We start from the raw sequence: 22805 nt of genomic DNA, 5'->3' as shown, positions 1-22805 counted from the left end.
AGATCCCTCTATTAGGAAACCCTACTGAGACAAACCAGAGCTGCAGGAAATACAGCAGCAGTTAACAAATGTCTCGCAGGTAGAGAATTGTATCTGGAAAGAGTTGGCCATAATTCCTCCTGTCCTGCAGCTTACAAAAGGAACCTGAAGAAGGCACATTGTGTATCTATCCTAATAAACATGCTATGCTCTAGAAACTCCCAGCTGCTGGATTACTAAAATCAGGGTAATATGAGGCGTGGATTAAAAAAAAAAATCAAGATTTTTTTTTAAACTCTTATGCAAGAGAATGAAATAAAATAGACAATGTGTGTGATAAGCATCATGGGCACAGTTTGCTTGACGTTTAATGAAACTAACAGTGTGGACTCATCAGCCAAGAAACACAGAGTCTGTCAGTCTCTCATACAAACAGCCAGCCCAGTGTCTGGGACAAACCAGTAATCCCAGCATTTGGGAGGTAGAGGCAGTGAGAGTCCCCAAAAAGAAGAAAAGAGAAAAAAGAAAAGAAAAGAAAAGAAAAGAAAAGAAAAGAAAAGAAGTTACCTAGAGAACTCAGTCATTTTCTGTCACAAACAGCACAGAGTTGTCACTCCCTCTGTCCAGAGTTGAGTCATGCACAGCAGCCGTGTGTGTGTGTGTGTGTGTGTGTGTGTGTGTGTGTGTGTGTGTGTTAGCAGTAGTATTTGTAGACTGCCATTCTCATCTTTGATTCATTCAGTTGAGAAAGGGACATCAGAGTGGAGAAGCATCGTACATGGGGAGGTGTCACAACAGCGAGAACCTAGCCGAGATACAAATTGGGTTTCTCTGGCTCCGGGAGCCAAATGCTACCCTCCACCTGCCTATTCAGTGGTAAAATCAAACTCAGAAGCCATCCAAAGGGGAGGACTGTGCAGCCAGGCGACCGGCCCACCCGCCGTGTTAGCATGACAGGGTGTTCTATGCTAGGAGCTGCCGAGGGGCTCTCAGCACTCCAAAAGCTGAAGTAGAGGTTCGAGGCCATCTGGGGTTGCATAACAAAACCACATTTCAGAAACCAAAGCGATAACAAAGCGCACAGTCATGCAGCTTCTGAGGCCACATCTGTGTTTGGAATTACAGTAGGCAGAAGCACAGAGCAGTCTAATAAGCCACTCTGACTACAGAAGATGGCCATCTCCTCGGGGGCAGGCGGTGCAGAGTGTAGGTAATTACGGTCTCTGCAGCCAGATATTGCAGTTCAAACAGCAGCCTTTCTTCTTTTGAAAGAAGACTCTGACTTTGGAATGGCTGCTTGACCTCTCTGTGACCAAGTTTCTGATCTCTGAAGTGGTGCTCCAGATGGAGCAGCTGTGAGGGCTGGATCACCTGCACTTTATAAAGTCCCTAGAAGAACATCTATGTGCCCAGTGTCCAGGGTTCTACCCATCTCGTCCTTTCTTATTTCATACAACTTAGAAGTAAAAGCTAGGTGGAGGTAATTCAGGGTTGAATGTACATTAGCTTCTTTTCACCATGAGGTGATGGTTAAAGACAGGAGGAGAGTCCACATGTGGGAGGGAAAAGGGTTATTCTAGTCCCTTCGACACTGATGGGTGGGACAAAGCCTGCACAAATACTCTTGTTATTATTGTTTTGAAACAGGACCTCACTGCACTGCAGACTAGCCAGGAGCTCTCCATCCTCCCCGATGTCATCTTGAGTAGCTGGGGTTACTGACATAGACTACCACCCAGGCCTCCACATCCATAGGCAGGCCTGGCAGTGCAGTCCTAAGTTCTACCTACCTGGGAAACTGAGGCAGCTCTTGCTGCTCTTCCAGAGAACCTGAGTTCAGTTCCCAACACCTCTGGCCTCTGTAGTTGTCCGCATGTTCATGCACATAACCTCACACAGACACATGCATGATTTTGGTTGTGAACCTAGCCTTTAATGGCTGAGCCATCTCTCTAGCCCGTGACACGTGCATAATTAAAAATAAAATAAATCTATGCTTTTAAAAGTCTACCTGGGCTAAAGAGTGAATGAGTTCAAGGTTAGGGTAGCCTGTGCAACTCAGAGGGCGGGGGCGGGGGGGGGGCGGAGGTGCTGCTCAGCACAATGTTTGCATAGTGTGCGAGAGTCCCTGGGTTCAATCCCCAATACTGCCAAAACAATATGAAGCATTTGAAATAGAGGGCAATGTAGTGCCTTTGTCCCCAGTTGCTCCGAACATGTGCTCAAGGCTATGGAGAGCCTTCTGCCCTGGTGATGCAGGGGTGGGAAGGGTGTCACCACGATCCTAGAGCTTGCCCACTTGGCCTCACTCCGGAGTCTTCTGCCTTTGGATACACTTCTGTCTTAGTTAGGGTTTCACTGCTGTGAATAGATACCATGACCAAGGCAACTCTTATAAGGACAACATTTAATTGGGGGCTGGCTTACAGGTTCAGAGGTTCAGTCCATTATCATCAAGGCGGGAGCATGGCAGCATGCAGGCAGGCATCGTACAGGAGGAGCTAAGAATTCTACATCTTTGTCTGAAGGCTGCTAGCAGAATGCTGACTCCCAGGCAGTTAGGATAGGGTCTTAAAGCCCACACCTACAGTGACACACCCACTCCAACAGGGCCACACCTCCAAATAAATAATGCTACTCCCTGGGCCAGCATGTGCAAACCATCACGGACACTTTATGCCTCTGGGTAGAAGGTCTGAAACGGTATGAAGAGCTCTTGTGCCTCATCAGGAGAGCAGGCGGGCATACTGGGTTCCTTTGACCCTCAAACTGTCCCCAGCATGGAAGAACCCTCGTTCCATCTCTTCTTCCCCTGTCCCTGACAGACCCAGCTATTCTGAGCACTTCGAGAGAACTCAGCATGACCTCACAGCTTAAGAAACTGCAGGAGACCATTGAGCAGAAAACCAAGATCGGGATTGGGGATATCATCCGAGTCCGAGGCTACGTGCGCATGTTCCGAGAAGAGCGAGAGATCTGTGCCACCATTTATTGTAAGTGCGGCAAGTTTCTGCCAAACGAGCTGCTATTCTGGGCGTGTGCTCAGTAAATGCTTGTTTAGCTCAAAGTCAGACTCCCAAAAGGTTCACAGAAGATTTAATCCTGTTGGGGGAAATTATGTTTAGCATGCTGTTTTTAGGAAAGCAGCATTTTAAAATTTTATTTTGAAGAATGTTAATTAGAAGTGAATTGGGAAACAGTGAACTACTTGACTGGTTGGTTGGTGAGTTTGTTTGGATCGTGTCACCATTTCTGAAGCACTTCAGCATGCTAAATGCCTGTCTATTAGGGTAGAGTGTTCCACTAGTTCAAAAGGACAGGGATGTCCTGAACACCGTGAAGCCCATCGACTGCAATGAACATATCTGACTAGACAAGCTTAATGAAAACAGCTAGAAGAAGTAACTCCAGATCATCTCCTTTGCACTGTGCTGGCTGGCTTTCAGCTGAAAATCTCAAAAGTAGCCAGGCATGGTGGTATATGCCTTCAACTCCAGCACCTAGGAGACAGAGAGAGGCAGACAGATCTTCCTGCATCTGAGGCCAGCCTGGTCTACCTAATGAGTTACAGGCTAACCAGAGCGACATAGGGGAGACCCTGTCTCAATAAGTAAATATATAAATTACAAAGGCTGTCCCAGTAGTCCATCGGCATAACATACAGATTGCTGGTGACAGACCTGTCCCCACCCTAGATGTGCCTGTCACACATAGGGCATTGCCTTGTCTCTCCGGGGATGGCGGGAACTGTTCTCTGACTCTAGACTATTGTCCTAGTGGTAATTTGGACATGGAAAGACTTCTCTCAGGGTTACTCCTGTGGTCTCTCTTTCCTGGATTGTTAGATAAGGTGGACGATCCAGTGTGGAACATGCAAATTGCAAGGATGCTTGAGCTGCCAGAGCTCTACAAGAAGGTGTATGACCAGCCCTTCCGGAACCCAGCCCTAAAGGAGGAAGAGGCACTAAAGTAAGTCCCCTGTCATCGCTGACAACATGATGGCGGCAGGGAAGCCTGACAGTGGGAGCCACATGTTGGGGTCAGCCAGGGTACAAATCATCAAATATCCTCCACCTGAGTACTATGGGCTCCACCTCCCTGTGCCTCAGTTTCCTCTCCTGCAAAGTGAGAGTGACTACAGCATAGAGGTATCAGGGTTGTTGTGAAGGAAACACAAACATCGCTATTATATATCATATAATATATTATAATTGGAGTTAGAAGAGGAGTGGAGAGAGCACAGACAAATATTTGGATGGTGGCTGAAACTTGCTCAAGTCAGAGGAGAACTAGAAACTCAGGTCCAAGAAGCTTAGCAAACCTCCAGGTGAGAACCACAGAGAAGTCTGCACTGGGGCACATCACAGTCCCCCCCACAAAGAACCATGGTTCCCTGCACCAGGACCCTGATCTGCATCTCCCCATCAACCGGGCGGCTGTCAGCAAGGCCGGATTTCACTCCTACACAGAGGGGACACAAAGCCCAGGAGGAATATGAATGCATACACATTTGCTAAAATGTGAGGTAAAGAAAATGGCTTATGGCTCCCTAGAGGTTTGGGGCTGGGAGGACAGAGTGAGGTGGTGTCTTACTTAGGGTTACTGCTGCTGTGATGGAAGGCCTTGGCCAGAGCAGCTTGGGGAGGAAAGGGTTCATTCAACTTATACCCTCAGCTCATTGTTCATCATCCAAGGATGTCAGGACAGGAAGTCAAACAGGGCAGGAACTGGAGGCAGGAGCTGATGCAGAGGCCGTGGAGGAGTGCTACCTAATGTCTAGGTCATTCTCCTTATAGGAGGATGCAGGACTACCATTCCAAGGATGGTCTCACCCACAATAGGTTGGACCCTCCCATGTCAATCACTAAGGAATTGCCTGCAGCCCAGTCTTCTGGAGGCCTTTTCTCAATTGAGGTTCCCTTTCCTTAGATGACTATGGCTTGTGTCAAATTGACATAAAACTAGTCAGCATAAGGGGGCATTTTTTATTCTGTCTTTTATTTTTATTTATTTTATTGGGTGGTTAAAAGTACATGTCCCCCAGCGTGAGCACCTAAGTTCAGATCCAGCCCTAAAGTCTACACAGGCTGGTGGTCACTGAGGGTGATGGAAGCTGGGCATTCAGTGGGGCTTGCCTGTCCACTTGTTTATTTCTAAAGCCAATGAGAGATCCGCTCTCAAGGGAATAGGTGGAGAGTAATAAAGCAGGGCACCAGTGTCTTCAAGTTCTGGCATCTGCATGCACGTGCACATGTGCTACACACACGTACAATGCATGCACGCACACAAAGACAGCATACACAGGCCACACATATACACAGTGTGCACGCACAGCGCGCATGCACGCACATACAGCACATACACAGCGTTGTGCACATCACACACAGTTTTTCCTCCATGGTAGAGAATGGACCAGGATCAGACGAGCTAGGCAAGTGCTCTAGCACTGAGCTGTACCCCGGCCCTCCCTTGAACTTTTCAAACATGTAAGGATATGACTTATTCAGTAAGTCAAACAGTGCACACAGTAGACATGTATAACTCAGAAAGTGCAAACTGTCTCTCAGCACTCCTGCCCAGCGTTGCCAGTGTTCCCGAGTTGGCGTGGTTCCTTCCCTTTAGATGCCTGTATTCTGTGCATACATGAGCAGGAATGTCACCTAGATGTTTGATGGGCTCTCTTCTCCCCTCACAAACATGACCCTCCTCCATGTTGTTCTTGACCCACTTTGTCATCTATCATGAATGTCTACCAAGTGACACAGTTCCCCCAAAGCTACACTCGGGCTCGGCTCGTGTTAATCACCCTTTTGTAAAAACAGACCGCCCTCAAAAACAACAACAAATAAAACCGAGCTGATACAGAATGGCTCTCCCAGGCAGCTTTCAGTTTTGTGTTCTCCGAAAGGAGCAAAGTGATGGGTTTTTCTGCAGGGCATTTTAAAACTTTGCCCCCTGCAGCAGTAAAGACACTTTGGATCTCGCTGGCCTCACGGCTTTGTTGAGTGAGAAAGTTAAAGAATTCCTCCAGGAGAAGAAACTGCAAAGCTTCTACCAGAAGGAGCTGGAAATGGTGGAGCCCTTGCAGTCTCTGGCCAGTCAGCCCGTGACCCACAGCACGTGCTCGGACCAAGTAAGTCAGCACATTGGGGGGTGGCGGGGACACAGATGCATGAGTGACTGGTGTAAGAGTCACACGGGACGGACTCCAAAAGCAGAGGTCACCGATCTAGCATGTGCCGTTTCTATTCTGGAAAGGTCACTGACCACTAAGAATTTGAAATGTGCCGGACCTGCCCCTCTCTGCTCCTCGCGTAGTCACATTGCCTATGTGTTTGAGGAGAAAATAACGATAGGCTGAGGTCACAGCACGGGGTTGCCAGTACTCACTGAGGTGGGCGTCAGTCAGGCGGGGAGGTAAGAGGAGACAATATCCTCTACCCAAGAGGACGTACTGCTCAGCAAGATGATATCTGAACCAGGGTTTTTAATGGCTTGCTCCCTTTTCCTTGGAAAAGGTTAATCTGTCCAGTTGTAGGAATTCAAGTAAAGGCCAAGCTGCACCCTGTCATGTCTGTAACTAAAAGCTCAGAGGACCAGACAGTGTTCCATTCCTCCTTGTACAGCCCAGTCTTGCACTCCTAGTGTTCCTAGCCCACTACTTTAGGTGTTTGCTGTTTCTATGTTAGTACAAAATTAAGATTTACTGGACTTTTCAGGTTTAGGCTGTCACATATATTACTGTTCTTGGGCTCGCTGCTTTGTGTGTGACTTGTGTATTTACTTTGAAGTGAATAGTTGGCTTAGAGTCATCTGATGCCTCATCTGCTCTCACTGTACTTGCCCCTCAGTGTCTCCACAGATCTGTATCTGTATCATTGCTGGCCCTGGGGCATCCCTGTCTGGTGTCACTGGTACTCAACCTTCCTGCCCTCAGTTCCATCCATGTCTGTGATGTCACTGCTACTTGTTCCTTGCAGTCCTCACCCCGTTACATCCCAGCCTGTGATGTCACTGGCACATAGTGTGCTTTTTTCCCCACCTGTTCTAGCAGAATTAAAGAGCTGTGCTAGCAGAGACCCTGTCTGCGTGTTCTGTGCTCTCTACACGGGACTGCATAAAGCAGCTTTGACTCTTTGTTACTGAACGGAATGAAGATTTGGTTTTGGTTTTTGCTTTTTCTTTAATTTGGTGGTCCTAGAGAGCGACAGGCGTGTTTCCTCCCCATCCTCTCCCAGAGCATGACTTTGGCCAAATGCTGCGCTTCTATTGAATGCTCCTCTTACCTCCCCTTCTTGTTAACCACATGGGGGTGCACTACTGGCTTAGGAGACTGAGTTTTCAGTGGGCAGCGGCAAATCTTTCTCTTCTTTCTGTACATAGAGATTTGCTAGCATCTAAAAGCTTGCCTTCCTCCCACCAAGGATGAGCTCACCGTATAACCAGGCTCTGTCCTGCAGCTGCCCTGACATTTCTCCCATCTTCTCCCGTCAGCGCCAGGCTGCTCCGAGTGTCCTGACTTTTCTGTATGCTATAGGTGGGACAGGTTCCATCTCACGGGCCAGCCCCTCTCCACCCTTGCTTCCTGGATTTCTTCACACACCTAATACTTCTTCCTGGCAACAGGCTGTGTGCCCAGTGACCCAGGACTTCATACAGGGAGTGAGGGATAGCGTTTCAGAAACACCCGGGTGGAGAAGGTTGTGGCTGGGAACTTTGTTCTTCGCCAAGGTTACCTCTAGACCGCCTCGGCCTCCAGCTGCCCACTTCCCTTTGGCCTTCTTTCCATTTCATCATTTAGAAGAAACTCAGAGCCAAACTGACCGTCCGAGGGCTTCTGGCACCTCTCTGAGTATTTTTAGTAAAATCTCCTTGTCTTCTCTTCCCTTTTTCATTTCCTTTGAAAACACTTTAGATTGGTTTGTGGGTGTGTGCATGAGCGTGTGTGTGCACGAGGTTGAAAACAACGTACAAGTTCCATCCTCTGCCACGGGGAGCCCAGTGGTCAAACCCAGACCACCAGAGGTGGCCACAGGTGCCTTTCCTGGATGCTAGCGCCTTCCCATCTTTTCTATTGAGACATGGTCTGACTCAGTAGTCCACGCTGTCCTGGAACTTGCTACAAATCCCAGGCTAGCCTCAAATTCACGGTCCTTCTGCCTCAGCCTCTCATGTTTGGGACTTTATGTATGTATGCCCAGCTCTGAGGAAACATTAGTAAGTAATGAAGCCCACCTTCATGTTAAGTCATGATGGCCACAATTAGCTAGAAAAACGTCAGGACTGCCCTGGGCAGAGTGTTCTATGGCGAAGTTTTGACATGGTATCTTTTTGGAAAAGCTTAGAGCAGAAAATTGTTCCTGTGCAGTGCAGTGTATTTAAAAAGAAACTGATACGGTGCTGTATTTGTTTCTCTTTGAAAACGATTTCTTCCATCAATTATGAATCAGTTGGTCAAATTGCCCTGCTTGGGATGTCAGTGTCCCTCAATTGAATCCCACTTAATGGTGCCCTGGGAGACTGCAGATGCTTGGGCGATGCAGAAACCTGAGAGCCCTGGGCGCCCTGTTATCATCACTCATGAATGCTCACTTCCCAGTCTCTCCCTTTCTTTCTTCTGATTTCTGTCTAACGTCACCTTTCTGAGCAAACCCAGGAACATGATAAGCAGATCTTCCAGAGCCATTGTTTCTCTGACAGCTAGATGAATGCTGACTGGTTTGGGAGTGTAGGTTATATTTACTTCAGGAAGCCACCCAGTTCCTGGCCTGAGCACCAAGCTGCTTCAGTCTGTGAGCAATTTTGGCTTCCTGAATCCTGAGTGTCTGTCTTTGTTCTTTTGAAAATGGCAAGCGAAACATAGATCTCGGTCCCGGAAGCTGCTGGCTTTTCAGAAGAGACCCCCAGAGTCCTTGTTCTCAGGACTGTGGCTTTTAGAACAGGCTAGGAAGCACATCCTGAGGTCACACGAGGCAGTCATGTCTGGAAAGGATACTTCCCATATTGTTTGTAGTTACTGGGAGCTGAGCTGCAGTTGCCTTTGCTCCCCCTGGCTGCATGTGCTTTCCCTGCTGACCCGGCCTTCCAGAGGAGGGAGCTGATGCTCATGTGAAAGATCACCCATCAAAACTGAAGCACAGCACGGTTATCCAGTGTGACCCCCAGAGCAGACTTCCGGCCCTGCCTAGATACCAGCCTGCTCAACTGACACATGCCTAGATTGTGTTGACTCAGCACCGGGAAAGCCTGTTGGGTGAATTCATAAACCAGTCAGGCTTGGGAGTCAGTCGCAGGAGATGGAAGGTAAAACTTACTTCTTTTTCCTCCCTCTGCAGGTGGAGTTAAAGAACGACGCTGCTTCTGACATGCACAGTGTGTTTAAGAATGCTCTGCACCTGCTTCAGGAAAAGGGGTTCGTGTTCCAGAGAGACGGCGGCTCCGATAAGCTGTACTATGTAAGACACCTGCAGCCTAGTTTGTCCTCATGGCTTCCATTGCAAGTGCAGTTAGGCTTAGGAATAGTACTTGTGTCTAAGATAGTCAGTCAGAGTGAAAGCTACCTCTTACCCTTTCGCAATGTAACCACATCTCCGCTCTTGTGAAACAGTCTTACTCTGTAAACCCAGGCTGACCTTGAACTCCTAATCTGCTGACTCCACCTACTCCTGATCCTTGCTGCCTCTTGAAACCTAGTGTCCTTCTAAATATTTAAGTACATTGACATATATATAAATTGCAAGCAGTTCCCTTTTTTTTTTTTTTTTTTTTTTTATTTAAAGAAGGAAGGAAGGAAGAGAGGGAGGGAGGGAGGGCAAATGAGTTATTTTCTAATTGAGAAACCCTCACCCTCAGAACCTGTGGTCCAGATGATGCTGCACTGAGAACTGTCCTGTGCACCACCGCATGTTGGCCAGCATCCCAGGCCTCTCTCACTAAATGCCCTAGCATCTCGCATACTGTGACAACCAGAAATGCCTTTGGGCATCCCCAGATGTCCCCCTGCTGTGAAGAGTGCTCAGCGCGGCTTTCAGTGTCTTTGTGTCCCATCACCTACAAGTCTGCCTCACTCTCTCTGACCAGGAGTATTTACCAGAACTTTCTAGCCATTCCTTTATGACGGACACTATGGTGCTGTATAACTTTTGCTGTCACAAATAGTGTTTCCTGGCCCTATCGTGTGGCTGTCTGTGTGAATTTATGTTGGTATTTCCAAGAATGGCTCAAGCAGGAGAGTGTCAGGCGCAGAGGACACTTAGTCAAAGCTTTTGGCTACATTCCAGCCAGCCTCCATGAAGGCCTTGCTGGCAGCCTCCCTTCGGAGGACGGGCTCGGCTGCTTGTTTGCCTCTTGCTGTACCGCATACCTTAGATACTGTAGGCAGTGAGCAGAGAGCGGCCCGCCGTGCCCACAGCAGAGAAGTGGCCTCAGAGTAAGATGGGTCCTGGAGATAGACTGCTGGGCCTGACTGCTCGCAGACTCACCAGAGGTCTGCTTGGCAGGTCATTTCCTCTTGGGAGAGGCTTGCTTTTATTTATTTAAGTAGGAGGGGTTTCCCGTGGTATCGAGAGGTAAGCCAGCATAACATGAGTGCTGTCCACTCCCCCTGGGATGGGAGACCAAGCAGGACATGGTGACTGTTGTCACACTAGGCAGGGAAGCCGAGCTGGAGTCCTCTTAGAGATCTGTGCCTCCTCCTACCCTGGGTTGGCTTCTATGAGGGTCTGTGGAGAGCAACCCTTCCTGGGAAGCAGCCAGGGCCACTGCAGCTGCCCGGGGGTGAGGTGTGGCAGGGCTCGGCACTTCCTCCTGTGAATCAGCAAGAGCTGAGGGATCAAACAGGGGTAGGTCCCCCGCCCCCGTCTGTGGCTGACCCTCCCTTCTACTCATCCCCGGTTTGTGGGTTTCCTCTCTCCTGAAGCCCCGCTGGGGACATAGTTGCAGCATGCCCATAGTTCTGTCTGCACTCACGGTTTACCTTCACACTAGTCTTGTGAGTGGATAGTCATCAGGTCTCAGGCAGCCATGGGCTGTCTCTACCGCCCAGCTCTTCCCTGGTGATTCCAGGCTTGGGCTCTTCCTCCTCCCTTCCTCCTCTCTCCTTTTACATACTCATCCCTCCCTTCCTCGCCTTCTCTTCCTTTGGTTGCCCTCCCCTCCCTCTCTCCCTCTTCTCTGCCTCTCTTCCTCTCCTCCCCTCTCTCTTCTCTCTTGTTATTAGATTTCCTGCTGGAGCTGAGGGTGAAACCTGCTGCTAGTTGAGAAACATGGCTGTATCTGCCACAAGAGCTGAGAGCGCATCCACAGATAAACTGGATTCTCTAGCTTGCTAACTTCCTGTGGCCATCTCTTCCTTAATTCTTCCTTGTGCTTAGAAGAAGGAAAACTAAAGAAATAGAAGATAGGGGAAGGGCCCGAGAGGAAGGAGGGCTGGGACAGAGGGTGGAGGCTCGGAGCATTTGAGCTCCTTCAAAAACAACAGGCAAGTAAGTGGAGTGTCTGTCCGAGTGGGCCACAAGTGTAGAAAAGGGCAACTGCCCCTCCAAGGCACAACATTCCAGCTGTAGTTCCCCTCTGGCCCTAAGGAACCAGCTCCTGAGAGCTATGTCCTTAGGGACCAAGAGCTGCAGGAAGTTACCAAGCATCGAATCACATCGGTGGGGGAGGGTGTGTAGGGAAGGCTCATGGTTGTTATAGAATTTGTAGAACTGCCTCGAAGGCTGGTCTTGAATTCCGAGTGACACACTGCTGTGTTCCCAAACCACGTTTCCTCTCTGGATTCTCCTTTCTAGGTAACCAGTAAGGACAAAGACCTGCACCAGAAGATCTACCAGATCATTAAGGAAGACTGTCAGAAACCAAATCGTAAGTGTTTGGAGGTTCAGATGATGGTGAGCTGGTGCACACAGGGTTCCCTCGCAGAAGCAGACAGTGAGGGTGCTCTGTACTGACTCGGGAAGGAGACACCCAGGGCTTCTGTCCTTCCCGAGCCTCAGTTTCCTCTCCTTTAACACATGTTGCTTGGACTTTGGCTGGGCAGAGGAGTCAGCCGTGGGGTTTCTGATCCTGTGGGGACAAGCTGGAGGCTGACAGGTAAGCTCCCCTGAGATTGCTGCCACACTGAAGTGAACCACCGTGCTCGGCTCTGAGATGCGCTGCTTCTGGTCCCCAGTTTGTTATCCATGCTCACCACTGCCTTTGAACATGAACTTGACATACCCCCTCATTTCAAACATCAGGGCTCTTGCTATTAGGCAGCGTGGTTCTAGGCATCACAGCTCATGAATAATGAAATCCAGTCATCTTGGAGACTGATGCAATATACATGAAATGGCTTAGAAAATAGTATGGTTTTGTGGAGTTAGGTCGGCCCCTAGTGGCTGGACACTCAAACTACAGCTAATCTGACAAATCGCCTATCAGTTCACCCTAACTACAAAGAAAACGTCAGTCTTGAGTCTGTATGAACTTGTCAGTCTTCAAGGTGACCTTTCAGAGCCTAGCTTTTGCAAACATATGCCAGTAGCAAATACTTCTATCAACATGATCCTGGGAACAGAAAGGGCTGTTAGTCCTGGGTCCCCATTCTATTTTCTTTCTGGAGAAGACATTCACTCCTTTCAGACTCAGACATACTGGCTGGTAGAGCGGGGCCAGGTCATCTACCCTGTTGTTTAGGACTCAGTGAGAGCAGAACCCAATGGGGAGTGGCAACCAGGCTTTAAAGGAAGGGAGGAAGGAAGGGAGGGAGGGAGGGGAGGGAGGGAGGGAGGGAGGGAGAGGAGGGAGGGAGGGAGGAGAGAGAGAGAGAGAGAGAGGAGAAAAGGAGCCCTCAAAGCAGTCTGTGGCTTTTAATGTTGTTTGGTCCACTCATAGCAGTGATGGAGCGGCACAGGCAGGCGTGGTAAGGTGGACCTGTAACCCCAGCCCTGGAAAGGCTGAGGCAGGAGGTCAGCCAGGGTTAACACAGCGAGGTGTGCATTCTTTCTCCCCACTCCATACCCCTCTTTCTCCTTCCCCCGTGTGTGTGTGTGTGTGTGTGTGTGTGTGTGTGTGTGTGTGTGTGAGAGAGAGAGAGAGAGAGAGAGAGAGAGAGAGAGAGAGAGAGAGAGAGAGGATGGGCAGAGGTACATGGTGCATGGAAGCCAAAGGGAGACTCTAGATGCCCTCTATCCCTCTCTGTCCTATTCTCTCTCTTTTTAAATTATTTATTTACTTTCTAAATGTTGCCCCCTTCCTGGTCCTCCCTCCAAGAGTTCTTCACCCATCCCCCCTCTCCTTTGCCTCGGAGAGGGTGCTCCCCATCCCACCCCTTCACCCACCCCCACCTCACCCCTGCCCCCGCATTCTCCTTCCCTGGAGCATCTAGTCTCTGCAGGATTAGGTACATCCATTCCCACTGAGGCCAGACAAGGCAGTCCTCTGCCACACGTGTGCCAGGGGCCACAGCAGCCCACGTGTGCTCTTTGGTCGGCGGCTCAGTCTCTGGAGCTCCCAGGGGTCTGGTGGGTTGATGCTGTTGCTCTGCCTATGGGGTTGCCCTCCCTCAGCTCCTTCAGTCCTTCCCCTGTTCTGCTCTCTTAAGACAGACTTGTCACTGAACCCGGAGGGAGGCTGGCAGCCAAGGTGCTCCAGCTCGTCCCCTGTTCCTCCCCTCCTCCTCATGTGCACACAGTGCTGGGGTGACGGGGTCTCCTGCAGCCATGCCTGGCTGATTGTCTGTGGCTAGTGGAGATTTGAAATCGCAGGTCCTTATGCTTCCCAAACAAGGTGCCTGCCTCTCCAGCCACAAGACTGTCTCAAAGAGCAAAACCAATGGACATCCGTTAGTTGACAGGAAGCCTCTCTGCTGCTTTGTGAGAACCTCAGCCAGAACAATGGTCCCAAATGCCACGTTTCTCCACACTGAATCCCAGGCCCCTCAGCCATGTTCTTAGGTTGACACACATTAGGACTGCAGAGCTTGTAGCCAGGCACCTGTAAAGGAGAGGAAGTGGACCTGCAGCACAGTGGCAGAGGCACAGTAAGAATGACAAGTTTTCCTGCAAAGATGGCTCTGAAAGCAGCCTGCTTATCAGAGTTCAGATCCCTGGAACCCACAGAGAAGTTGGGTTCCGTGGCACAGGGTGTTCCTAACACCCCTATAACAAAATGGGAGGCAGCTGGAAGGTTGTCCAGGAAGCTTATGGGCCAGGCCAGCTAGCCTAGAACATACCATGCAGCAGCAATAAGCAACAAGGTGGACAGCAAGAACCAGCTCCCAAATTCATATCCACGCCACGGCGTGCACATACGCTCACACATACCCCAGTAGACATTTAAAAGAAATAAAGAAGTGGCAGGTTTTGTATGCACTGGTTGGTCAGCTTCTGCCTAGCTAGTGAGCCTGTCAGGGTGGATGGGTCTGCCACCGTCTGTACGTGAGTGAGGGGTCCCTGCCGGCGGTCACGGTGGGCAGGGAAGTGAACCAGGAAGAGGTGAGAATGAAAACTCACTTCAGATTGGCATCGTCAACCTGGGTCAAACCTTGGGGAGTCTGGTGCTGGGGGTTTACTGCCAGTGTATTTACACCTAGTATACCTTGGGAAAAGGTCCCCAGTACACAAGCTTTAATTACACTGAAACTCAACTCAGGCACGTGGGCTCTGGAGATGGGCCACATGCATTAGCTTCAGGGTCTCGGGAGGATCTGGCTTGGCTGTCGAGATCATTTAGGCTACTGGCCATCCCTGGTCCTGGTATGAGAGTTTTGGGGAGCCCTTGGCTACACAGATATTGAAATGGTCATTTAGACTATTAGGCATCTTTGGTCCTGGTTGGGGGAGGCCCTGACTGTACAGGTAATGTACAAGTCATTTAGATCACTGGCCATTACTGGTCCTGGTTGTAAGAGTTTGATATGTCCTGACCCAACAGATACTGCAGATCAGCAGGCTGCTAATCACCCCCAGTCCCCAGATTTCAGAATGGAAGAACAAACTTTACATACCTCCCGTTGGAGACCTCGTGGTTTTCCTGGAGATTTGGGCGTGCAAGAACCTTTGTGCTCTGCTCCCAACACATGCAGGCCTCTAAGCTATAGGCCAATCACCTAGTTCAAATAACTCCCTACATAGTGCGGGTGCAAGACCTCACAGGAACTCTCTTAGCATTGGCTGTGACCACCTGTCTCTCTGTTGTCATAACCTATGACACTGAATAATAATGCATGTAGATCCTGAAAGTCAGATGGTGCAGATCTGCTCAGAGGAGCTCAGAGGCCCTCTCCACACCAGACCACTTGCAAACACAGTTCTACTTGTCTCAAAACTCAAGGTCAGCCTATAACCTGCATTGTCCACGCCCAGCATTGACCTCTAGTGGGCATTGGCAATTGCCTTGTGCATGGAAAAGGGCCTCAAACTTCTGAGTCGTTGTATGCTATTCATTCCACAGTTGTCACGAGAACTCAGCCTCTTTATTTCATCATTCCTACTGGGCCTTTAGTTCCTCTCCTACCTTCCATAGAAAGTAAGTGATGGGCGGACATTTAGAAGGACTGGGGCAGAGACCACAGCAAGGGAAGTGTCTGCACTAAGCCCGAGTTGGCTCCCTGAGGACTAAGGGATTTGTCCGAAAGGTGAGCAGCATGTGGTGTCAGAGAGCCGTGTTGCAGAACAGGTACAGTAGTGTCTACCTGAAGGATGTGAACGGCTGTTCACAACACTGCTGAGAGAATTCTAATTTAGGCTAGAAAGGGGTGAGAAAAGTGAGGTTCCCTTTCCTGATGGGACCGTGACTGGTAGCCCTTACCTCTAACCAGGGGTCCTGAAGGCTCGCTCTAGCTCTCTGCCCCTTGGCTGAATATTGAAGCAGAAACTAGCGATTTCAGATGGGATCTTTGAGTGGCTTTTCTCTATTACCGGTGTCTTATAGATTTACAAGCCTGGACTTCAGCTTTGCGTATGGTATAGCAACAGTAAATTATCCTAAAAAGAGTTGTACACTACAGATGTCTTTTGACTCTGACAATGTTCTCATGAGTAGAAAACTTAAGAACAAAATGTGCACATAAGTTCCCTGGAAGACTTCAGCTCTTTAGCACAGGGACGCTCTTGTGTATTCACTCTACCCTTTTTATATCTAAAGGGTAGTGTGTAAAGTACGTGTAAAGTGCTTCGAGAATGACAGCATTTTGAAAGCAATGAGTAGGTACAGCCACTAGGGGTCACAATCTCGTCTTTGTTAGCCCAGGACCTTTGGCCTTCAGAAGATCTCAAGTGCTCTCTGTACCACAAACAGGAAACAGAACTGAGTCTTGCGGGTGCTGTGACTTGCTCAAGGCTACAAAAGTACATGAGGCTCAAACTGCTTCTCTGAGTGCCTTCCCACTCAAACCCTTTGGTTACCATGTGAACGCACATCAGCTTCAGCCGGCGTGTGCCAGGGCTGGGGCTCCGAGGGGGGCCTGGCTTTTAGTGATGAGGTTCCACTGTGCCTTAGGATACTGTTCGTGTCAGATGTGTAGACGAAGTAAAGCGGCAGCACAGTGCAGTGCAGCACAGTGCAGTGCATTCATTCTTCTGTTCTGGACCACGTCAGTTGGCTTGGTGGGGAATAGAAGGTGCTAACCCATGACAGTAGAGTTAGTGATTCCCTGATGCCATAATCCTCTGGAGGAAACCCGAAGGTCTTCAGGTTTCATCACTGAGTGCCCAGTGCTCTTAGTTTGGGGTCAAAGGGTAAAAGATTTGTAAGCTACAACTGCTATAGGTATGACCCAGTGAAAGCCAGAAGAGGAAACATGGGACAGGCTAACGGTAGGAATCCCTTAGCCTCACGACCCCATCAAGTCAGGATCTCTAAGAAAGACCAGCTCTGCTGCGAGTCTCCAGGGGCCTCCTGGGAAGCCAGGGTTCAGTACTGTGTACCAGAGAAAAGGGTTTGTCACGGCCACACAGCCATTAGGTCAGGGGAATAGACTGATTGGAAGCCTTGACTACTGAAGATCAGAGCTCTGAGAAACAGGCTGTGTCACGGAGGCATGCGTGTGGAGCCGAGGGCTGTCATGGCGTAGGCGTGCATGTGTGAATGTGTGAACCAGTGCACTTCAGACCTTAGCGTGAAAAGAATCACCTTGGATCATGGCGTGGTGCATGCTGCCTCAGGAGGCCTGGAGAGGGACTGAGGAAGGCCTGGCCGTCGTGGTCACACTTAGTGTCTGCCTGCCCTTGCCCGTAGATGTGGAGAAGGGCTGCCACTTGATGCACGTCCTGAACTGCGCGCTCCTCAACCTCCGCTGGGACCTGAACAAGGCCGTGCTGCAGCAGGTGCTGGAGCTCCTGGAGGACCAGAGCGACATTGTGAGTACTGGAGACCACTACTACACGGCCTTCTGAGCAGAGCCACGGAGAGGCAGCAGGCAGCTTTACCCCAGGTTCTGCTCCCAGGCGTTGTAGAGACTTACTTGTGTATAATCCCCTAATAAAGTCTGATACAGCCACAGGAAAATAGGACTGGACTTCCTGCTGCTTGCTGTGTCCTGGGACAGATGACTTTGATACCAGCCATGACACACACAAACCTTCCCTGTAAGCTCCCTGGCTGCACTTAGTGTCACTCAGATAGAGTGAGAGGAAACAGTGTTGCTGGTTTAACCACTGTGTCAGAATCCAGACTGGGCCCGGTCTTGATAGAGGGACATCCCAGGGTCAAGGCTCCTACACATCTGAACTAGAGAGGCAATGCCAGACTGCACTGTCTGAAAACTTCACGCCAGGTTACCACTTACATCCCCACCAGGCTCCCCAGGTGTGTTGAAAGCTCATTAGGGGCACTGTCACCTGCAGTAACTGACGTCTGCCTCTGGTTCCTGAGGCCTCAACAGCAGCAGTGAGGCTGCTGAGACATGCGGATCTGCATTGGAGGATAAGGAATCCGACGCACAGCTTGGCGTTTCAATTCATTTCCTTATGACTTGAAAGTTACGTCAGAACACTTCCCTGCACTCAGAGGTGCCCAGCCAAATGTGTGGTCCCTCGGTGCCCCTGAAGACGGCAGAGGCTGTCAGCTAGCTGTCTGCTGGTAGTGTTATTTTCAAGAGCCGCTGAGTGTGCAGGGGGTGCCGACACCATCCAGACGAAGCTTGGTATATGCCTAGACAGGTGATGGAGTCGTGCTTTTGCTCAGAATGACAAGGTAAAGAAAACATCTGAGTTATGCAGCAGGCTTGTTCCAACAGCAAATGGCCGATCCAGCCAGCAGAAGTAAAGTATGGAGAAAGATTTGGAGCTAATTACAGTCATTTTGCAGAGGGCACATCTGCCTCAGTCTGCTGTGCTAGCTTTTGACGTAACTGAGTCTGGATGGCTCAGCTGGAAATCCCTTGGGCCCAGGAGCTGTTCCAGACCTCTGGTGACTCCTTATTAATAAGGATGACACAGCCACCTTCTCTTCCCTGTGCCTGGAAGGGTCTCAGCTGAATCGGATCTGCATGGAATTCTTATTCCAGACCAGCAGCTGGTCTGTGTTGAATGAATACATCTTGATTAGTGGAGCCTTTCTGGAGGGACCCTAGAATGGGCGTATAAAATGGTCATGGGCTGGACAGAGCAATTCTGTGAGGAGAAAAAAAAACACAAGTGTGAAAATCATGAATGTACAAGATGTCCATCCCTGTCTAATCTACAATATGTGGAGACGTTAACTATAAACCACGCACACAGTGAAATACTACACAGCCACTAAAATGATGGCGCAGACAGACGACTAGCCTCTTGCCATAGCTGGTTCTCCAGAAGGTGTGTGAGGAGAATCGAGTTACAGGGCCGTTTGTGTGCTATCATGCCATTGCTATAAAACTCCCTGTGTGTCTTCCCATAGTGAATGTGTACAGCGCAGGTCTACACAGACGTAGCTCCTCATTTCCCACAAGAAGCACTTCTGCATTTGCCTTCCAGGACACCGAGTTCCCTGGCTGCAACTTTACTTAGTCCTGCGTCTGCCCAAGTGCTCAGGAGTCCTCTCAGCCCCAGACTGCATTTCTGGCTGACTCGTTCTCTAGAGACCTTACCTCATGGATCATGCTATTTCCATGCTGCCAGGCTTCCCAGGCGGCATGAGATGGGCCTGTCTGCCGTCCTCACACCCATCTATCCCCGTACTGCATCTGCTTAGGGGTCGGAGAGACATCACCCCCTAAATCTGTTCAGGAGATGCAGGGCCAGGCTTGGATCACCCCAGCCCCTGCTCCTAAGCCCCGCACCCAATGCAGGAGATGCCCGTTCCATTCCCCAGACTCTCAAGTCATCTTTCTCACAGTCTGCACCCAAGCCATATGCTGTAGCTACAAGTTGTCTTGACTCCTCCGAAATGTTTCTAGAATATACTTCTTCCGCACCTACTTCCTCCTTGAGTATCACCTGCTCTTCCTCTCTTGCTCGATGTCAGTCCTCAGCCCCCTTTGTCACACCCTCAGCACAGCAGTCATGGAGATCCTGTGCTGGTCCTGCTCTCCACAGCTCTGAGTCTTCTTCAGGTAGGAGCCTGAGGCCAGCAGGACTCTGCTGGGCCTCGCTTCAATGCACTATGCTCAGCCTTCACTGCCCTGGCTGGCTGTGCTGGGCACACCAGGTACTCTTGCCTGGTGACAGGTCTCTGCTCTTGTCCCTCAGGTCTGTGTCCCTCACCTTCTCGGCGAGGCTCATCCCAGCCCTGTGTTGATCGAAACCAATTTCTGCTCCTTGGCTTTGTTCTGCCACAGTGCTATTGACTGCCTAACGTACTCCAGATGTTTGCCCACTCGCCCTGTTTATCATGTCTCCCCAGCAGAATGCTCCAGAGGCTAGAATTCCTTCTCTTCCTGTGTCCCCCGTACCGGGGCAGTGCCTGGCACATCTCTCACAAGTCCCACTTTGTCTGTGGCTGTTTCCACCTCCTCGTGCCTCCATCTCCTGAGTGTCTAGGAGCGCTCAAGCTAACATCACCCCGAAACAAATTCAGCCAGGTTACCTGGGCTATAGCAGCTCAGATTCCCTGGTCCTCAGAGATGTGACTGTGATGTGTGCGGTCCAGTTTCTCTCCACAATCAAGTGCTGGCCACACATCCTAATTTTATCAGCATTCCTTCCCTGTCTCCCGCCCCTCACCCCTGTTCGCTGCATCTCCCAAGAGGAAGTTCTTGGCTTTCTTGAGTCTTTGCCTCTGGGCCAGTTCCTGGGCAAAACTACATTAATATCACTGATTCATTTGAAAAGTGTTACGCGGATGACTGTACACATCAGACATCAGAAATGCTCAGCAAAGGCTGACATCTGTTTCCTCGGAAAGGTGAGATGCCAATGCTTTCAAATTCCTGTCTTCACAAATCCCAGCTCTAAAAACATAATGGAGTGGACCAGTGAGTGCGATGATTCAGCAAGTAAGGGACGGATGTGCTGGTGCCCCGAGCTCATGCCTGGAACCCACGTCAAACTCGAAGGACAGACCCACTCCACAAGGTTGCACTTTGACCTCTACATGTGCACTGTGGCAAACACACACACACAATAAAACATTTAACATAAGAGGCTGGAGAGGCCAGGTGGTGGTGGCAAACACCTTTAACCTCAACACTCAGGAGGCCGAGACAGGCAGATCTCTGAGTTCCAGGACATCCAGGGGCCTATAAAGAGAAACCCTGTCTCAAAATAAAAAAGAGGCTGGCGAGATGACTCAGTGGTTAAGAACATGAGGGCATGTGCTGTTCTCCCAGTGTTCCATTTCCAGCCACTATGTGAGGTGGTTCACAACCACCCGTCCTCCAGCTCCAGGGAACCCAACAGCCCTATCCTCCTCCATACATGCCCTTCTCCTCCCACATAATTAAAAATAACGTATTTCCCATCCCCCAGGAACAAGACTGGGAGGTCAGGACACTGCAGAGGTGCTGAGGGAAGCCCTTGGAAAACCCTGGGGGCTAAATGCAGTTAGGCTATAGCTTACGTACGTATAAAGACTAACCGGAGGGTCCCTGACAGGAGGGCTGTGGAATGCAGTTAGGCTATAGCTTACGTACGTATGAAGACCAACCGGAGGGCCCCTGACAGGAGGGGTGTGGAATGAAGCCCTCCAGCTAGGGGTGTGTGGGTGTACGCTTGTTTGGAGAAGTGTGGGCCCTCACATAGCTTATGGAGGCAAGAGGACAAACGGTGCTACTGTCTAGCCATGGGTTTGTTTGAAGAGCCATGATTATCCCCATCTGGTAAACTACCAGTGCTCTTCGCTCCTCTAAGACACTCCTTTGTAATTAGTTTCCCCTCTGATGGTGTGCCAGGGTACTGGCCAAAAGAGCCAAGTGGGATAAAGTCCATTCAACTGTGAGGGACTCAAGACCCAGTGCCAATGGCTGAAACCAGGCAAACTTCTCATTTCCCACTGGCAAGAGCATCTACACTTCTTATTAATGTGGTTTCTCTGCCACAGTGGCTTCTACAAGGCCACCCAAAAACATCCCTTTGTTCCCTTTCTAAGTTTATATGAAGCCTATGGGAAACTCAGATTATGAGATGTCTCACTAGAGACACCAGCAGCAGGCACCAGGAGAGGGTGTGCAGGGCCGTCCTGAAGCGTGGGGTCCCAGGGCAAAGCTTTGTACCAGGCTCTGATGCCCGCTGTCCTGGCAGGGGGCTAAATTCTGCTCAGACCAGGGGGTTTGCGTAGTGCCCAACCTTCCTTCAGCCTGTTTCTTTTGAAGTTTGACAACCTGACTACTGCCTGCTGACTTCTGCTGCATTTATTAAGACAAACAGGGAAATCCCAGAATAACACCAGGTTATATATTCACAAGAATTCCATATCAGTCCCCAAAGGTCTGTTATGACGAAATCAAATGCTACATTTTCGCTTGAGATCAGAAAGAGGAAGCTTGCAGAACTCTTGATGGCTTCAGCTTGGAATTGTTTTTTACATCTGTTTAGTGTGTGTGTGCGTGTGTGTGTGCGCGTGTGTGTGTGTGTGTGTGTGTGTGTGTGCGCGCGTGCGCGCGTTTGCGTGTACATGTATGTGCGCCTGTGCCTGTGCCTGTGCCTGTGCCTGTGCCTGTGCCTGTGCCTGTGCCTGTGCCTGTGCCTGTGCCTGTGCCTGTGCCTGTGCCTGTGCCTGTGCCTGTGCATGCCTAGGGACACACACAGCAGAGACAACATTCCTGAGTTGTTTCTTTCCTTCCACCATGAGGGTCCCATTGGTTGAAGTCAGGACATCACTGGGCCTGACGGTGAGTGTCTCTACCCACTGAGCCACCCAGATCTTAGGCTTTCACTTCTGTTCAGTCAGGAAAGGTCGTATTTCATTAGTTCATAGTTAGTGAGTGGTCCATATGGATGAGTGAGAGGTCGAAGTGGTGCCGTCTCCCTACGGCAGGTCTACCAGGCAATCCTTATTAAATCCGGCGGGCCGCGAGAGAATGAGTTTCTGCTCTTACAGAACCAACCCGCTGTAATGAATGAATGTCTTACTTTGGGTTATCCATTATTTGGTATCATTTAATGATATGTTATTTGTTAAAATTTAAGTGATTTAAAGTTACTTGAACCCGGGGCCAGAGAGATGGCTCATCAATCAGTTAGGAGTGTTTGCTGTGTTAGCATGAGGCCCAGAAACAACATGGGAAGGAAAGGGTTTGCTTGGCTTACATTTCCACATCACAGTTCATTATGAAGTCAGGACAGGAACTCAGGCAGGGCAGGAGCTGACTCAGAGGCCATGGAGGGTGCTGCTTACTGATTTATTTAATCCCTCATGACTGCTCAGCCTGCTTTCCTATAGCACCCAGGGCCCCCAGGCCGGGGATGGCCCCACCCACAGTAGGTGGG

General features: G+C 49.9%; 1 protein-coding gene across 2 annotated transcripts in view; it reads left to right on the top strand.

Moving 5' to 3' along the window:
• Stn1 (STN1 subunit of CST complex) overlaps nucleotides 1–17468 on the top strand; it is a 32823-nt gene extending 15355 nt beyond the window's left edge. Inside the window, exons 4-9 of one of the 2 annotated variants that reach the window (XM_032892162.1) lie at nucleotides 2805–2972; nucleotides 3825–3948; nucleotides 5941–6112; nucleotides 9315–9434; nucleotides 11769–11841; nucleotides 17197–17468. In XM_032892162.1, the coding sequence (XP_032748053.1) occupies nucleotides 2805–2972; nucleotides 3825–3948; nucleotides 5941–6112; nucleotides 9315–9434; nucleotides 11769–11841; nucleotides 17197–17354 (815 nt within the window). In that variant the 3' untranslated portion in view covers nucleotides 17355–17468. The remainder of the gene's footprint in view (nucleotides 1–2804; nucleotides 2973–3824; nucleotides 3949–5940; nucleotides 6113–9314; nucleotides 9435–11768; nucleotides 11842–17196) is intronic. The other variant, XM_032892161.1, reaches the window with a different exon arrangement.
• Nucleotides 17469–22805: the final 5337 nt, after the last annotated feature.

Source organism: Rattus rattus, chromosome 2 (assembly GCF_011064425.1).
Source record: "Rattus rattus isolate New Zealand chromosome 2, Rrattus_CSIRO_v1, whole genome shotgun sequence".
Classification (NCBI taxonomy): Eukaryota; Metazoa; Chordata; class Mammalia; order Rodentia; family Muridae; genus Rattus; species Rattus rattus.
The sequence above is the reverse complement of the archived record's forward strand: the minus strand, read 5'-3'. Positions and strand labels throughout refer to the sequence as shown.